Genomic DNA, 17,249 nt, shown 5'->3' with positions numbered 1-17,249 from the left:
ATGTTAAATAATAATAATAATAATAATAATAATAATAATAATAGAGCTAGATCCCACCTGCTGTTTAAGCCATGTGTGACTCTTGTGCCCAGGCGAAAGACCCCTATTGCATCTCTCTTGAGCAACCTCTAAGGGTATGGATCCCTATTGTATGTTGACACCACCTTCTTTATATCATTGCTCTCGGTTTTGTATCAGTCTAAAAGGTTTCATCTCTTTTTTTGACGGTTTTAAACACATAGTGCAGTTTTGTTTATTACTATTTTTTTTATTGTAATTGTAATATAACAATAATATTTTTATAGCGCTTTTCTCCCTGGGGACTCAAAGTGCTGTGACCCTGCATTATGCAGTCTCAAAGGCTAGGGAAAAGAGGTGAGTTTTTAGCCTTTTTTTTTAAAAAGCTGTCCAGAGAAGGAGCCTCTCGTACTGATTGTGGAAGCGAGTTCCATAGAGTAGGGGCTGCATAGGAAAAGGCCCGAGCACCAAATGTTAAGTGTATCCTGGGAATAACCAGCTTCATCTTGTTGGCAGAGCGGAGGGTGAGTCGAGGGGCATAAAGTTCCAATAGATCCGCTATGTATTTGGGTCTTATGTGGTTTAGAGCCTTGAATGTCAGCAGGCAGATCTTACAATTGATTCTCCATTTTACTGGCAACCAGTGAAGAGTTTGCAGTACTGGGGTGATGTGTGAGATGTGGGGGGCATTGGCTAGGAGTCTGGTTGCAGCATTCTGTACTAGCTGTAAGGGGTGCAGAACCTTATCTGTAGATCCGATGAACAGGGCGTTGCAGTAGTCTAGGCGGGAGGATACAAATGCATGAACCAGGGCAGGTAGGTCTTCAGCTGGGATAAGGTGTTTGATTTTCGCTATATTTCTTAGATGGAAGAAGGAAGACTTGACGACAGCTGATACCTGCTGTCTGAGTTTTAGATTTCCGTTTCCATGCTATACCACTAACGACCCGCTGACGCCTATCGGCGTTAGGCAGTCGTTAAGTGGTGTTAAAGACCTGGTGCTTATCAGGCCCCTGGCGCCCAGACCGCAGACAGCTGCAGTACCAGCCAATGCAAGCCAGACTAACCCAAAAACGCACCACATAAATCGCTCCATAAACCTAAATGTGAATCCCAAGAGAGGGCAACAAAGGAAGAACCCACCCACCACAAGACCTACAACAGAGATAACACCACAGAGCACTGACATTGCAGGAGAACTAAGAAAACTGCTTCTCACCACACACAATATGCTGAAGGATGGACTGTGGAAAACGGACTGCCCTATAAACGGCTCATTACAAGGTAAACAAAAACAAACACAACATGAAACCCTTCATAATTAGCAGCTGGAATAGTCAAGGTTTGAATGCTTCAGCTTTTGGGACCAAAATAAATGACCCAGACTTTGAAGAAAGACTAAGAAAGGTGGACATACAGATCCTCCTAGAGAAATGGACCCAGACAGAGGACGAGTCATCAGTACCCATTGATTATCGGGAATTCACTGTCGCAGCCCAGAAACATAAACATATCAAGCAGGGTCGCTGCTCAGGAGGGATTATAATCTGGTATAAGGAGGAGCTCCAAGAATACATCAAACCAGTGAAGAGAGGGAACAGCCACATCTGGTTAAAGTTAAGCAGCTCCATCATCTCCTCACAGACTGGCATTTACCTCTGTGCAGCATATATTGGCACCAGCAGAATCACCATACTCTAATCCAGAGAGCTACAAAGTCCTACAAAGGGAAGCTGCTCACTTCCAAACCTTGGGGAAAATACTTATCTACGGTGACCTAAATGCCAGAACAGGAACAGAAAAAGACTACCTCACCTCAGATGGCAATTTCTATATATTTGGACCTGAGACCCAGTAACCTGAAACCATACAGAAAGATAGAAACAGCTATGACAGCACAGTCAATAAGTATGGGAAACAACTGCTGAACCTCTGCAAAGGTCTAGGACTTCACATCCTTAATGGCCGGACCAAGGGGAGATATACACTAATCTCCCATGTAGATAGTAGTGTGGTGGACTGTGCCATCAGTGACATGGACCCTGCAAGTATCCGTGCTCTCATGTCGTCACCCCACAATCAGATCTGCCAGACCAAAACCAAATCCTACTATCCATCAATTCTTCAAGCAAACACTCTGTAGAACAACATCCAGTAAGCCTGTGTAACCTACCACCCACTTTTAAATGGTCCAGAGAATCAACCATAAAGTACAAGGAGACTCTCAACAGACCAGAAGTAGTACAGCTACTTCTGGACTATCAAACATATACCTACAACCCTGATCAACAAGGTGTGTAGCAAGCAGCAAAGTACTTACGCCTGCTTACGTGAACTACAGCAATGGATGAATGACAACTGGCTGAAACTAAATGCAGACAAAACTGAAGTCCTTCTGATTGGAGGGCAGAGCATGATAACAAAACAACTTAACTTGCAGTCTTCACCACTGGGAATAGGAGGCACGGATCTACGCAGCTCTGATCATGTGCGTAGCCTGGGAGTTCTAATTGATGGGGATTTAAACTTCAGAACTCAAATCTCTGCGGTGGTGAAATCATCCTATTTTCACCTGAAGAACATTGCAAAAATCAAGCACCTCATACCCCCAGAAGATCTGCCAACCTTAGTCCACGCCTTCATCACATCCCGACTGGACTACTGCAATGCTCTCTACACTGGCCTTCCAAAAAAGGTCTTGTACCGCCTACAGCTGATACAGAATACTGCTGCCAGACTGCTAACCAACCAACCCCGTCACTGCCACATAATGCCAGTCCTGCATTCCCTTCACTGGCTACCTATAGAATGGAGGGTCCTATTCAAGATCGGCCTACTGACATTTAAATCCCTGAATAATCTAGGCCCTGGATACTTGAAAGATATGTTACAGCTGCGTAGCAATCCCCGCATTCTCAGATCCACAGGTTCTAATTTAATCTAGTCATACCCAGAGTCCACTTGGAAACTTTTGGTCCCAGAGCCTTCTGTCATGCTGCCCCTATGTTTTGGAACTCCTTACCTCAACAGATCAGGACAGCCCCATCCCTGGATGTGTTTAAATCCAGACTGAAAACCCACCTGTTCAGTCTGGCATTTGCAGAAATATAACTTTTGTTGTGTGAATACTTCATCCTACTAACTACTGAATCTGAGAGAGCCTAAGCGCTTTGAGTCCTATGGGAGAAAAGCGCTATAGAAATGTTATTGTATTGTATTGTATTACTTCAACCAGATATTACACACCATTGCAGAAATGGCCAACATAAGAAGGATTGCCCAAAAGAGACCATCAAAGAAAAACTGAAACAAATGTTTCGACAGTGAATGCAAGTCACTAAGAAACAACCTACGAGCCATATCAAACAAAAAACACAGACATCCAAACAACATAGAATTGAGGACAGCACATGACGCCGCACAACGCCAATATAAAGCGACCATTAAAAAGAAAAAACAAAACCACGTCCAAAATAGACTCCAACTCCTGCAAGACAACTCCTTTTGGGAGACCTGGAAATAAATTGGCAAAAAACTCAAACAAAATAATCAACACATCCAAAATGGCCAAGCCTGGCTACAATACTTCAAAGACCTATACAGAGATATTGCTATAAAAGAACTCAGCCCAGAACAAGCACAAATATTCAGCAAATTAAAGAACCTGGAGGAGAAAGTGAAAGATTTTCAAAACCCACTTGACACACCTTTCACACTGGAGGAAATAAAAGAGAAGATAAAATCCATGCAAGGCAAAAAAAAGCTAGTGGCACAGATGGAATCCTATCAGAAATGATCAGATCTGGCACCCCAGAAATCCATGCTGCAATATGGAAACTATTCAACCTGGTCCTGTACGACGGTTACTTCCCTGAAGTCTGGAATGAAGGACTCATAACTCCCATTTACAAGAGTGGAGATCGCTATGACCCAGCCAACTACAGAGGCATGTGTGTGAGCAGCACACTGGGAAAGCAGCATCCTGAATGAGAGAATCCTCACCTTTCTCACACAGCACAATGTTATCAGTAAGAGCCAAGCAGGTTTTATGCCAAACCATCACACCACCGACCACATCTACACCCTGCACACCCTTATAAAACACCATGTACACAGACAAAGAAAGGGAAACATATTTGCCTGCTTTGTGGACTTTAAAAAGCTTTTGACTCAGTGTGGCATCCAGGTTTGTTTCTGAGACTCCTAGAGAGTGGAATAGGAGGGAAACTCACTACTGAATCTACTAGGTCATTAATAAATAAATTGAAGAGCACTGGACCCAGTACAGACCTCTGTGGGACCCCACTGCTAACAGTCTCCCATTTTGAGCATGATCCATTTGAGTATCCTGGTGGAGAAATCCTATTCCATTGTGTGTCCTTGTAGGAGTAGAGAATGCTTTTGTTTGTTTGTGTGGGTTATCAGCTTCCCATGCAGGACTCCAAAACCAAGGTCAGCTACACAGGACTTTCATGGTGAGTACAATCCATCTTGTAACTTAGCCATCCATAAACTTCCACGATACCCAGAAGGTTCCAGTCGTAGCCAGAAATTTCATGGTGCAGAATCTCTAAGTATTTTTGTTCCTTCTGTTGATATATGTGATTAATGCTTCCCAGAGCCGAGACAAAGTGTGGAGCAGGTAAAAGGTGAGGCTGCCATCTTCAGCGCGCTCAGTTCAGTAATATATATCTGGAGTCTTTAAACATCAGGATTCCAGTCATCCTTGGTGGGCTGCCCTTTTGTGGGTGTGATGGTGGGTGGGATCCCAGCTACACACACACGCACGCACGCACGCACGCACGCACGCACGCACGCACACACACACACACACACACACACACACACACACACACACACACACACACACACACGTGTTTTAAATGCCATTGTGAATCAGCTGTGGTTATTTATGGATTTATTTATTGTATTTATAAAGTGCCAACATATTATGCAGCGTTGGACATTCGTTCTGGGGACCAGCAGCGTCACTAGCCCTATTTTAGGGGGGCCTGTGCCCCCAACATGTCAGTGTGTGCCCCCAATCTATTTGCAGGGGTGACCTGCTGCTCCCCGCTGGCCGTCGCCAGACCTTGATCAGCCGGCGACCACTAGTGCGGCCACTAAGACCTAGCACACCGCACTGATTTGCGCAAGTGACATCACTTCCGCATATAGAGCGTGGTGCGTCCGTGCGCCCGCTCTAACTGGTCGGGTCGCCGGCTGATCCTGAGGTCTGACGCTGCTGCTGGGAGGTGAGTACCTGTCACTACCTAACTGGGGGTCCCTGTCACTACCTAACCTGGGGGTCGCCGCCTCTCACTCACTACCTAACCTGGGGGTCCCCGTCACTCACTACCTAACCTGGGGGTCCCTGTCACTCACTACCTAACCTGGGGTTCCCTGTCACTCACTACATAACCTGGGGGTCGCTGTAACTCACTACGTAACCTGGGGGGCGCCTGCTGTCACTCACTACCAAACCTGGGGGGTCCCTGTCACTACTTAACCTGGGGGTCGCCTGTCACTCACTACCTAACCTGGGGGTCGCCTGTCACTCACTACCTAACCTGGGGTTCACCTGTCACTCACTACCTAACCTGGGGGTCGGCAGTTACTCACTACCTAACCTGGGGGTCACCTGTCACCCACTACCTAACCTGGGGGTCCCCTGTCACTCACTACCTAAACTGGGGGGTCCCTGTCACTCACTACCTAACCTGGGGGTCCCTGTCACTCACTACCTAACCTGGAGGGTCCCTGTCACTCACTACCTAACCTGGGGGGCACCTGTCACTCACTACCTTACCTGGGGGTCCCTGTCACACTACCTAAACTGGGGGATTCCTGGCGCTACCTTAACTAGGGGGCACCTGTCACTACCTAAACTATCCAGGCCAGCCAGCCCAGCATCACCACCAGCCAACCAGCCCAGAATCACTGTCAAAAAGGGCACAGCATCACCACCAGTCAGGCCAGCATTTACTTCAACTAGCCAAGCACAGCCCAGCATTAGCGCCAACCAGGTCACAGCATCACCGCTAGCCAACCCAGCCACAGCATTGGCCACAGCATCACCGCCAGCCAACACGGCCACAGCACCACTGCCAGGCCTTTCAGCCCACACATCATCCCCAATCCAGCCAAAACCAGTATTGCCAGGCACAGCAGCCAGTAGAGGAGAATTCAGAAGTCAGTTGAGAGGTGTCTACCATATTAAGGGGGCATTCTGCCTAGTTATGTGAAATGCTGTCTATTTATGTGCCTCATGACTGCTGAATTTGTCTTGTTGGGGGCCTCATGATTTGTTGGGAGCCTCAAGAGTGCTGAATTTGTCTTGTTGGGGGCCTCATGATTGCTGAATTTGTCTTGTTGGGGGGCCTCATGATTTGTTGGGGGCCTAATGATTGCTGAATTTGTCTTGTAGGGGGCCTTACGATTGCTGAATTTGTCATGTTGGGGGCCTCATGATTGCTGAATTTATCTTGTTGGGGGGCCTCATGATTACTGAATTTGTCTTGATAGGGGCCTCACGATTGCTGAATTTGTCTTGTTGGGGGTCACATGATTGCTAACTGCGAGACTATGGGAAAAGCTGAATCATCATCATATGAGACAATAGCATTAAACCTACTTTTTTTTAGCTTGCACTGTGTGCTGATCTACCTCCAGTGTGTACAGTATAAGGTGTTACTCTGTGCCTTTACTGATTGTAAACCAGCTGTCTTGTATGCTGATCCCTGCTACTTTCAGTATGTACAGTATTAGCTGTAAAGCCTGGTACACACATACAATTTTGATTAGCCAATTTTAGCTTTTTGTTCATCAAATTCATTGTCTGTTGGCCCACTTACTGCTTGGGGGTGGAAAAATTGGTCAGTGATTGACCAATCACAATTGTATGAGCGTATACATCTTTGATCTATGCCTATACTGATTGTAAATTATCTAAATAAAAGGACAGGGGGCTCCATCCAATATTTCGATGGGCAGGCCCGTTATCTTTAGCTTACACCGCTGTTAAGTTCATGTACATTTGGCCCCACCCAAGGCCATGCCCACTCACTGCATGGCCACACCCACCTAGTGCCCACAGGTGCCCCCGATCTCCTAGGAACGCCCCTGATGGTTACAGACAATATTTAGGGGTGACATACAGCAATAAGACAATACAGAAATACGTGCTCTCTCTCCCCTTTTATGTCTTGGTAACCATTATACATTGTATTCATCATGTTAATTTTATCACTGTCATTACCAATTCTATAATTTGTATTTTGTATCATTTTTTGTATTATGTATCTAATTATGTATCTTGTATTAGTGTACACCATTGTCTGTATTATTATGTACCCCATGTTTGTTTCTTACTTTGTACAGCGCCACAGAATATGTTGGCGCTTTATAAATCAATAATAATAATAATAATACCAAACCAAATCACACCGCACAGTATAAACACAGGAAATGCAAGGTCACTGGATGGGTGCATGAAGATTAGGCAAGTTAAGTTCACTCAGATCCATAGGATGGGTGTACGTTGATGGAGGTGTGTGACCAGGTAGGAAACACAAGAAGGAGGACCCCGCCGAAGGATTACAATCTAGAGGGAGAGGTAGGGACATGAAAGGTAGAGGACCAGGGTTCAGTGTTCAACTGCCAGTTTAGAGCACCAGTTGGGGGGAGTATAGACCAGGATGAAAAGGTGAGTTTTGAGGACCTTCTTGAAGATGTTGAAGGAGCGGGAAACCCTAATGGGGGGTGGTAGGGAGTTCCATAGTGTTAGAGCAGCTCTTGAGAAGTCTTGGAGGCGTGCATGGGACTGGGTGATGCGGGGGGTGGTCCCACAAAGTTCATTGGAGGAGCGGAGTGAGCGGCTAGGTGTGTACCTCTGAGTAAGATCGGAAATGTAGGTCAGGCAGGTTTTGTAAACAGATTTGTAGGCCAGACACAGAATCTTCAATCCGATTCTGGACTGGATAGAAAGCCAGTGGAGGGATTCACAGAGAGGAGCCGACGTGGTGGAATTATGGGAGGAGTGGATGATTCTTGCTGTCACATTCATGAAGGACTGCAGCGGGACAATTCGCATGATAGGATTACTAGACAGAAGGGCAATGCAGTAGATGAGGTGGGTAATCATGAGGGCATGGATGAGGAGTTTGGTGGTGACAACGGTCAGGAAAGGGTGGATTTTGCAGATGTTGCGGAGGTGGAAGTTGTAGTACTTAATGAAGTTTTGGATGTGGGGGGTGACAGAGAGTACCGAGTCCAGGCTGAAACCCAGACAGCGGGCTTGAGAGGTAGGGCGAATGGTAGTGTGGTTAACAGTGACATGCACATCTGGGAGGGTCAACGATGGCCGGGATGGGAAAATCATAAATTCCGCTTTGTCCCTGTTTAGTTTCAGAAACCTTGCGGACATCCAGGACTAGACGTCTGAAACATGTCAGTCATGTGATTCCTATGGACTTCTAGATACATCCAGCAATAAATCAGTCTTTGTGGATAAGGGCAGACAACCTCCTTCCTTCTACATTGAATGATACTGTAACTTATGGAACTCTGTCCATACAAACTCAAACATACAGTGGGATGCGAAAGTTTGGACAACCTTGTTAATCGTCATGATTTTCCTGTATAAATCGTTGGTTGGTATGATAAAAAAAAGTCAGTTAAATATATCATATAGGAGACACACACAGTGATATTTGAGAAGTGAAATGAAGTTCATTGGATTTACAGAAAGTGCACAATAATTGTTTAAATAAAATTAGGCAGGTGTATAAATGTGGGCACTGTTGTCATTTTATTGATTCCAAAACCTTTAGAACTAATTATTGGAACTCAAATTAGTTTGGTAAGCTCAGCGACCCCTGACCTAAATACACAGGTGAATTCAATTATGGGGAAGAGTATTTAAGGAGCTCAACTGTAAGTTTCCCCCTCTTTTAATCTTCTCTGAAGAGTAGCAACATGGGGGTCTCAAAACAACTCTCAAATGACCTGAAGACAAAGATTGTTCACCATCATGGTTTAGGGGAAGGATACAAAAAGCTGTCTCAGAGATTTCAGCTGTCTGTCTCCACAGTTAGGAACATATTCAGGACATGGAAGACCACAGGCTCAGTTCAAATTAAGGCTCGAAGTGGCAGACCAAGAAAAATCTTGGATAAACAGAAGTGACAAATCGTGAGAACAGTCAGAGTCAACCCACAGACCAGCACCAAAGACCTACAACATCATCTTGCTGCAGATGGAGTCACTGTGGATCGTTCAACCATTCGGCGCACTTTACACAAGGAGAAGCTGTATGCGAGAGTGTAGAACTTCAAGAAGCCTTTTCTCCGCCCACAGCACAAACAGAGCTGCTTGAGGTATGCTAAAGCCCATTTGAACAAACCAGCTTCATTTTGGAATAAGGTGCTGTGAACTGATGAAACTAAAATTGAGTTATTTGGGCATAACAAGGGGCGTTATGCATAGAGGAAAAACACCACAGCATTCCAAGAAAAACACCTGCTACCTACAGTAAAATATGGTGGTGGTTCCATCATGCTGTGGGGCTGTGTGGCCAGTGCAGGGACTGGGAATCTTGTCAAAGTTGAGGGATGCATGGATTCCACTCAGTATTAGCAGATTATGGAGCCCAATGTCCAGGAGTCAGTGACAAAGCTGAAGATGTGCCGGGGCTGGATCTTTTAACAAGACAACTACCCTAAACACGTCTCAAAATCCACTAAGGAATTCATGCAGAGGAACAAGTGCAACGTTCTGGAATGGCCGTCTCAGTCCCCAGACCTGAATATAATTGAAAATCTGTGGTGTGAGTTAAAGAGAGCTGTCCATGCTCAGAAGCCATAAAACCTGAATGAACTAGAGATGTTTTGTAAAGTGGAATGGTCCAAAATACCTTCAACCAGAATCCACACTCTCATTGGAACCTGCAGGAAGCGTTTAGAGGCTGTAATTTCTGCAAAAGGAGGATCTACTAAATATTGATTTCATTTCTTTTTTTGTGGAGCCCAAATTTATGAACCTGCCTAATTTTTTTTAAACAATTATTGCACACTTTCTGTAAATCCAATAAACTTAATTTCACTTCTCAAATATCACTGTGCGTGTCTCCTATGTGATATATATATATAACTGACATTTTTTATCGTAACAACCAACGATTTATACAGGAAAATCATGACGTTTAACAAGGTTGCCCAAACTCTTGCATCCTACTGTACTAACTTTCTCAGGTACCATAACCGGTTTATGCTCGTTGCGGTTACACAGCCTTTGGTGTCCAAAACGGAAGTTTAAGAGGAGGAGAACGTCTCCCAATCCACCATCCTGGTCCAGTCTGCATTCCTTGACAGAGTAGGACAAAGCGAGCAAGCTGATTATCCCATATGGGTACATCAGCAAATGGCTAAGGTGAGGCGTTTACCAACCGCTGTTTGTGCATTCGAGTGTGCACTCCCATTTCACTTTACAATAGTAATTTATCATAGGTCCTCTGATCTCAATAGAAGAGCAAAAGCACCCATACTACTTACTTCAAATGAACTTCTTTCTGAGACAGTAAGGCATCTCCAAGGATTTTGCCATTCTCATCCACAACCGCAGCCCCAGTTTCATCACAGCTTGTTTCTATACCCAGAACTACTCTGGAGTATTTCATTATGGAGTGTAAAAATACAAGACCTTTCACATTTGCTTGAAAAGATCTAAATCTTGTGCATATTGAAACTGAATCAAGCCAACGTTTATTGTGAAGATTCATTCCTGTGTCAACAACTGCAAACCTATAAAAGTAAAAAAAAAATGGTATTAGCAATCTACTTACACAGCAAATGTATGATTTATTAAAGGGAATCTGAAGTGAAAATAAACTTATGATATAATGATTTGTATGTGTAGTACAGCTAAGAAATACAACATTAGTAGCAAACGTATGAGTCTCATATTGTTTCCAGTACAGGAAGAGTTAAAGGGAACCTAAACTGAGAGGGATGTGAAATTTTCCTTTTAATATAATACCAGTTGCCTGACTCTTCTGCTGATCCTGTGTCTCTAATACTTTTAGCCACAGCCCCTCAACACGCATGCAGATCAGGTGCTCTGACTGAAGTCAGACTGGATTTTCTGCATGCTTGTTTTAGGTGTGTGATTAAGCTTATACTGCAGCCATATAGACCAGCAGGGCTGCCAAGCAACCGGTATTGTTTAAAAGAAAACATCCATAGCCCTCTCAGATAAGGTTTCCTTTAAAAACTTCACTTGTTACCTATGCAAAAGAGCTTCTCTGAGCTCTCTAACCGATCAGCTATAGCGCTGTTTTCTGAAGCACTTATTTTCAACCTGTCTCTCACTGTTTCTTGTTTGTTTTTTCCTGAAAGGAAGTTCAAAAGGTCATTATCACACTCTTGCCTGCGAGCATCCGTGCAATCACATGAAAATGCGCACAAAATATGATCTGGAGTGCCCCTTTAAATTCACTAGCCTGGTCTTTAGAAACCAGTGTTCCTCTTTCAGCTTTCAGCCCACAGCCTCTGCCCTGGGGGGTGTGATTGTTTGCTTATTCTTCCCATGAGAGGGTGCAATAAAACTCCTCCAAGCAGATTCCCCATTTTATTTTAAGGGACCTTGATAAGGACAGGGGCTAGAAACAAGATACCCCTCATAAATTCATCAGTCACCAGACCCTGTGCACATTCCTGCAGTATGGAAAATGACTTAATTCACCTTGGGATAAAATAATAGTCATTATACTAAATTAATCAGTTTTACGTTGAGGCTAGCCATGTCAAAATTATCAGAGAATTATCAGATAGGAGTTCAGGGTTGCTAAACCATCCAGTGTGTCTAGCATCTTCCTACACCAAGTTCCAGGGTGCTCAGAAATGGAATATCTCAATGTACCTGTTTTTTTATTCTAATTAAAACAGAGAATGCCAGGAATATGCATGTATCATTTTCTGCGGGTTCCGATCAACTGACGCTGAGATATGACCATTTCAGATATTTCATATTCTTTTCTGCCTGTCATGACAAAGGCGTGGAGAAGGGTCCTGTAGCAGACACAGCCCATCTCAGCGCTGCGTAATATGTTGGCGCTTTATAAGTACAATAACTAAATAATAAAATAAATCTCCTTTTACAATCTCCACCCTCAGAGAAAGGGTTAAAACCACAGGCTGTGAGGGAGACTCTCGAGCCAACCATATACCATCACGGGTTGGCTGTTTTATCCATGGACTTATCATAGTTAATAATAATATTTTTTGTTTGGACTTATTATTATCACAAAGGACACTGTCATTTGACCCAAAGACTGCTCATGACAATATATTCAGTTATTTTCACTTTTAATCATTATTTTACTGTATCGATTTTTGAATTGCTATATTTAGTTATGCATTACTTAATTAAAATAAACCATTAAAAAAATTGTTTGTCTAAGTGCTTGTTCTGAAAGCTCTGTAAAGGTTTACGTTTCCTGAGAGAACGATACCATAACCATTTTGATATTAATATTGTTATTTTTTCTATGTTTAGAAAGGTTGTTGAATTAACCCCTTTTCCTACAGGAATTAGCTAGTTAAACTTTGTGCATTCGCACACTAAATTGCGAATTGGTGGCAGCGACCTGGTCTCTATATAAGACCACGGATTGAATCGATTGTACATACAATCGAAATTGGATTGTATGTGGACTCACCAAGCAATCCAAAAGGTTACTTTGCCTTCAGTGGTGAATGCCTTCAGGATTCCCTCAGGGTCTGAGGCTGAGTGGTAAACTGCGGGAAAGAAAACAGGAATTGGAGGGTAACCACATTCTGTCACAGTCATTAGCTCTGCTCCATCTCATCATTTAAAAAAAGTTTAATTTGGAGCTCCACCATATTAACTTTGTCTATTTTTAGCTTAAAGTAGTGCTTAAAGGAGTCATCAGGGCAAATCGAGTAAAATGAGTGGTACTTACTGGGGGCTTCCTCCAGCCCCAAGCTCCCAGGACCTCCCTCGCCACAGCTCTGCCCGCAGCCGTTCGCTGGAGCTCCGACCCGGTCCCCGGCGATGACGTCAGAGCGACCTGGAGGTCGCTCTGTACTGCGCCTGTGCGATCGGCGCTGTCAATCACCGCCAGGTGGGTTGTAGTGGACTGCGCAGGTGCAGAACTACTGCGCCTGCGCCGTCCGCTCCGGCCCTCCGGCGAACGGCTGCGGGCAGAGCTGCGGCGAGGGAGGTCCTGGGAGCTTGGGGCTGGAGGAAGCCCCCGGTAAGTACCACTCATTTTACTCGATTTGCCCTGATGACTCCTTTAACCACTTGAGGACCACAGTCTTTTCGCCCCTTAACCCTCCTGGCGGTATGAAAAATTCCGCCAGGAGGCAGCGCGGCAGTTTTTTTTTTTTTTTTTTTTAAATCATGTAGCGAGCCCAGGGCTCGCTACATGATAGCCGCTGCTCAGCGGCATCCCCCCGCCCGCTTCGATCAGGAAATCCCGTTGAAAGAGGGCTTCCCCCGTCAGCGACGTCATTGGGAGTCCCGATCCACCCCTCGGCGCTGCCTGGCACTGATTGGCCAGGCAGCGCACGGGGTCTGGGGCGCGCGCCGCAACGTATAGCGGCGATCGGGCGCGGGGCGGCGGCGATCAGTGTGCTGGCGCAGTTAGCAAAGTGCTAGCTGCGTCCAGCAAAAAAAAAATTAAGCAAATCGGCCCAGCAGGGCCGGAGAAAACCTCCTGCGCGGCTTACCCAGAACTACGTTCGGGGTTACCGCCAGGAAGGTTAAGGACCAGGCACTTTTTTTCCATTCAGACCACTGCAGCTTTCACTGTTTATTGCTCGGTCATACAACCTACCACCTAAATGAATTTTACCTCCTTTTCTTGTCACTAATGCAGCTTTCTTTTGGTGCTATTTGATTGCTGCTGCGAGTTTTAGTTTTTATTATATTCATCAAAAAAGACATGAATTTTGTAAAAAAAAATGTCTTTTTCAACTTTCTGTGCTGAAATATTTCAAATAAAGTAAAATTTTCTATACATTTGAGCGCAAAAGTTATTCTGCTACATGTCTTTGATAAAAAAAAAAATTCAGTGTATATTTATTGGATTGGGTAAAAGTTATAGCGTTTACAAACTATGGTGCCAAAAGTGAATTTTCCCATTCTGAAGCATCTCTGCCTTTTCTAACCACCTGTCATGTTTCATGAGGTGCTAAAATTCCAGGATAGTATAAATACCCCCAAAATGACCCCATTTTGGAAAGAAGACATCCCAAAGTATTCACTGAGAGGCATGGTGAGTTCATAGAAGATTTTATTTTTTGTCACAAGTTAGCGGAAAATGACACTTTGTGACAAAAAAAAAAAAAAAAAAGTTTCCATTTCTTCTAACTTGCGACAAAAAAAATGAAATCTGCCACGGACGAACTATGCTCCTCTCTGAATACCTTGGTCTACTTTCCAAAATGGGGTCATTTGTGGGGTGTGTTCACTGTCCTGGCATTTTGGGGGGTGCCTAATTGTAAGCACCCCTGTAAAGCCTAAAGATGCTCATTGGACTTTGGGCCCCTTAGCGCAGTTAGGCTGCAAAAAAGTGCCACACATGTGGTATTGCCGTACTCAGGAGAAGTAGTATAATGTGTTTTGGGGTTTATTTTACACATACCCATGCTGGGTGGGAGAAATATCTCCGTAAATGACAATTTTTTATTTTTTTTTACACACAATTGTCTATTTACAGAGATATTTCTCCCACTCAGCATGGGTATGTGTAAAAATACACCCCGAAACACATTATACTACTTCTCCTGAGTATGGCGATACCACGTGTGGCACTTTTTTGCACCCTAACTGCGCTAAGGGGCCCAAAGTCCAATGAGTACCTTTAGGATTTCACAGGTCATTTTGCGACTACTCCTCACGGTTTAGGGCCCCTAAAATGCCAGGGCAGTATAGGAACCCCACAAATGACCCCATTTTAGAAAGAAGACACCCCAAGGTATTCCGTTAGGAGTATGGTGAGTTCATAGAAGATTTTTTTTTTTGTCACAAGTTAGCAGAAATTGATTTTAATTGTGTTTTTTCACAAAGTGTCATTTTCCGCTAACTTGTGACAAAAAATAAAATATTCTATGAACTCACCATACACCTAACGGAATACCTTTGAGTGTCTTCTTTCTAAAATGGGGTAATTTGTGGGGTTCCTATACTGCCCTGGCATTTTAGGGGCCCTAAACCGTGAGGAGTAGTCGCAAAATGACCTGTGAAATCCTAAAGGTACTCATTGGACTTTGGGCCCCTTAGCGCAGTTAGGGTGCAAAAAAGTGCCACACATGTGGTACCGCCGTACTCAGGAGAAGTAGTATAATGTGTTTTGTGGTGTATTTTTACACATACAGATGCTGGGTGGGAGAAATATCTCTGTAAATGACAATTGTTTGATTTTTTTTTACACACAATTGTCCATTTCTCCCACCCAGCATGGGTATGTATAAAAATACACCCCAAAACACATTGTACTACTTCTTCTGAGTACGGCGATACCACGTGTGACACTTTTTTTGCAACCTAGGTGCGCTAAGGGGCATAACGTCCTATTCACAGGTAATTTTGAGGCATTTGGATTCTAGACTACTCCTCACGGTTTAGGGCCCCTAAAATGCCAGGGCAGTATAGGAACCCTACAAGTGACCCCATTTTAGAAAGAAGACACCCCAAGGTATTCTGTTAGGAGTATGGTGAGTTCATAGAAGATTTTTTTTTTTGTCACAAGTTAGCGGAAAATGACACTTTGTGAAAAAAAAAAATCAATTTCCGCTAACTTGTGACAAAAAATAAAATCTTCTATGAACTCATCATACACCTAACAGAATACCTTGGGGTGTCTTCTTTCTAAAATGGGGTCACTTGTGGGGTTCCTATACTGCCCTAGAATTTTAGGGGCCCTAAACCGTGAGGAGTAGTCTGGAAACCAAATGCCGCAAAATGACCCTTGAAATCCTACAGGTACTCATTGGACTTTGGGCCCCTTAGCGCAGTTAGGGTGCAAAAAAGTGTCACACATGTGGTATCGCCGTACTCAGGAGAAGTAGTATAATGTGTTTTGTGGCGTATTTTTACATATAACCATGCTGGGTGGGAGAAATATCTCTGTAAATGAAACATTTTTGATTTTTTTTAAACACAATTGTCCATTTACAGAGAGATTTCTCCCACCCAGCATGGGTATGTGTAAAAATACACCACAAAACACATTATACTACTTCTCCTGAGTACGGCGATACCACATGTGACACTTTTTTGCAGCCTAGGTGCGCTAAGGGGCCCAACGTCCTATTCACAGGTCATTTTGAGGCATTTGTTTTCTAGACTACTCCTCACGGTTTAGGGCCCCTAAAATGCCAGGGCAGTATAGGAACCCCACAAGTGACCCCATTTTAGACAGAAGACACCCCAAAGTATTCCGTTAGGTGTATGGTGAGTTCATAGAAGATTTTATTTTTTGTCACAAGTTAGTGAAAAATGACACTTTGTGAAAAAAACAAAAATCAATTTCCGCTAACTGTTGACAAAAAATAAAATCTTCTATGAACTCGTCATACACCTAACAAAATACCTTGGGGTGTCTTTTTTCTAAAATGGGGTCACTTGTGGGGTTCCTATACTGCCCTGGCATTTTACGGGCCCAAAACCGTGAATAGTCTGGAAACCAAATTTCTCAAAATGACTGTTCAGGGGTATAAGCATCTGCAAATTTTGATGACAGGTGGTCTATGAGGGGGCAAATTTTGTGGAACCGGTCATAAGCAGGGTGGCCTCTTAGATGACAGGTTGTATTGGGCCTGATCTGATGGATAGGAGTGCTAGGTAGTGACAGGAGGTGATTGATGGGTGTCTCAGGGGGTGGTTAGAGGGAAAAATAGATGCAATCAATGCACTGGGGAGGTGATCCGAAGGGGGTCTGAGGGTTTGGCCAAGTGATCAAGAGCCCACACGGGGCAAATTAGGGCCTGATCTGATGGGTAGGTGTGCTAGGGTGTGACAGGTGGTGACAGGAGGTGATTGATGGGTGTCTCAAGGTGTAATTAGAGGGTGGAAATAGATGCAAGCAATGCACTAGCGAGGTGATCAGGGCTGGGGTCTGAGGGCGTTCTGAGGGCGTGGGTGGGTGATTGGGTGCCCTAGGGGCAGATAGGGGTCTAATCTGATGGGTATCAGTGACAGGGGCT

General features: G+C 44.2%; 1 protein-coding gene across 3 annotated transcripts in view; it reads right to left on the bottom strand.

The window, feature by feature from the left end:
• LOC137524724 (tRNA N6-adenosine threonylcarbamoyltransferase, mitochondrial-like) overlaps nt 1-17,249 on the bottom strand; it is a 301,894-nt gene that overhangs the window by 207,335 nt on the left and 77,310 nt on the right. For 2 of the 3 annotated variants that reach the window (XM_068244913.1, XM_068244911.1), the window contains exon 2: nt 10,569-10,817. In XM_068244913.1, coding sequence (XP_068101014.1) covers nt 10,569-10,795 — 227 coding nt within the window. In that variant the 5' untranslated portion in view covers nt 10,796-10,817. Of the gene's footprint in view, nt 1-10,568; nt 10,818-12,733; nt 12,813-17,249 lie in introns of all 3 variants that reach the window. The other variant, XM_068244912.1, reaches the window with a different exon arrangement.

Source organism: Hyperolius riggenbachi, chromosome 7 (genome assembly GCF_040937935.1).
Source record: "Hyperolius riggenbachi isolate aHypRig1 chromosome 7, aHypRig1.pri, whole genome shotgun sequence".
Taxonomy (NCBI): domain Eukaryota; kingdom Metazoa; phylum Chordata; class Amphibia; order Anura; family Hyperoliidae; genus Hyperolius; species Hyperolius riggenbachi.
The sequence above is the reverse complement of the archived record's forward strand: the minus strand, read 5'-3'. Positions and strand labels throughout refer to the sequence as shown.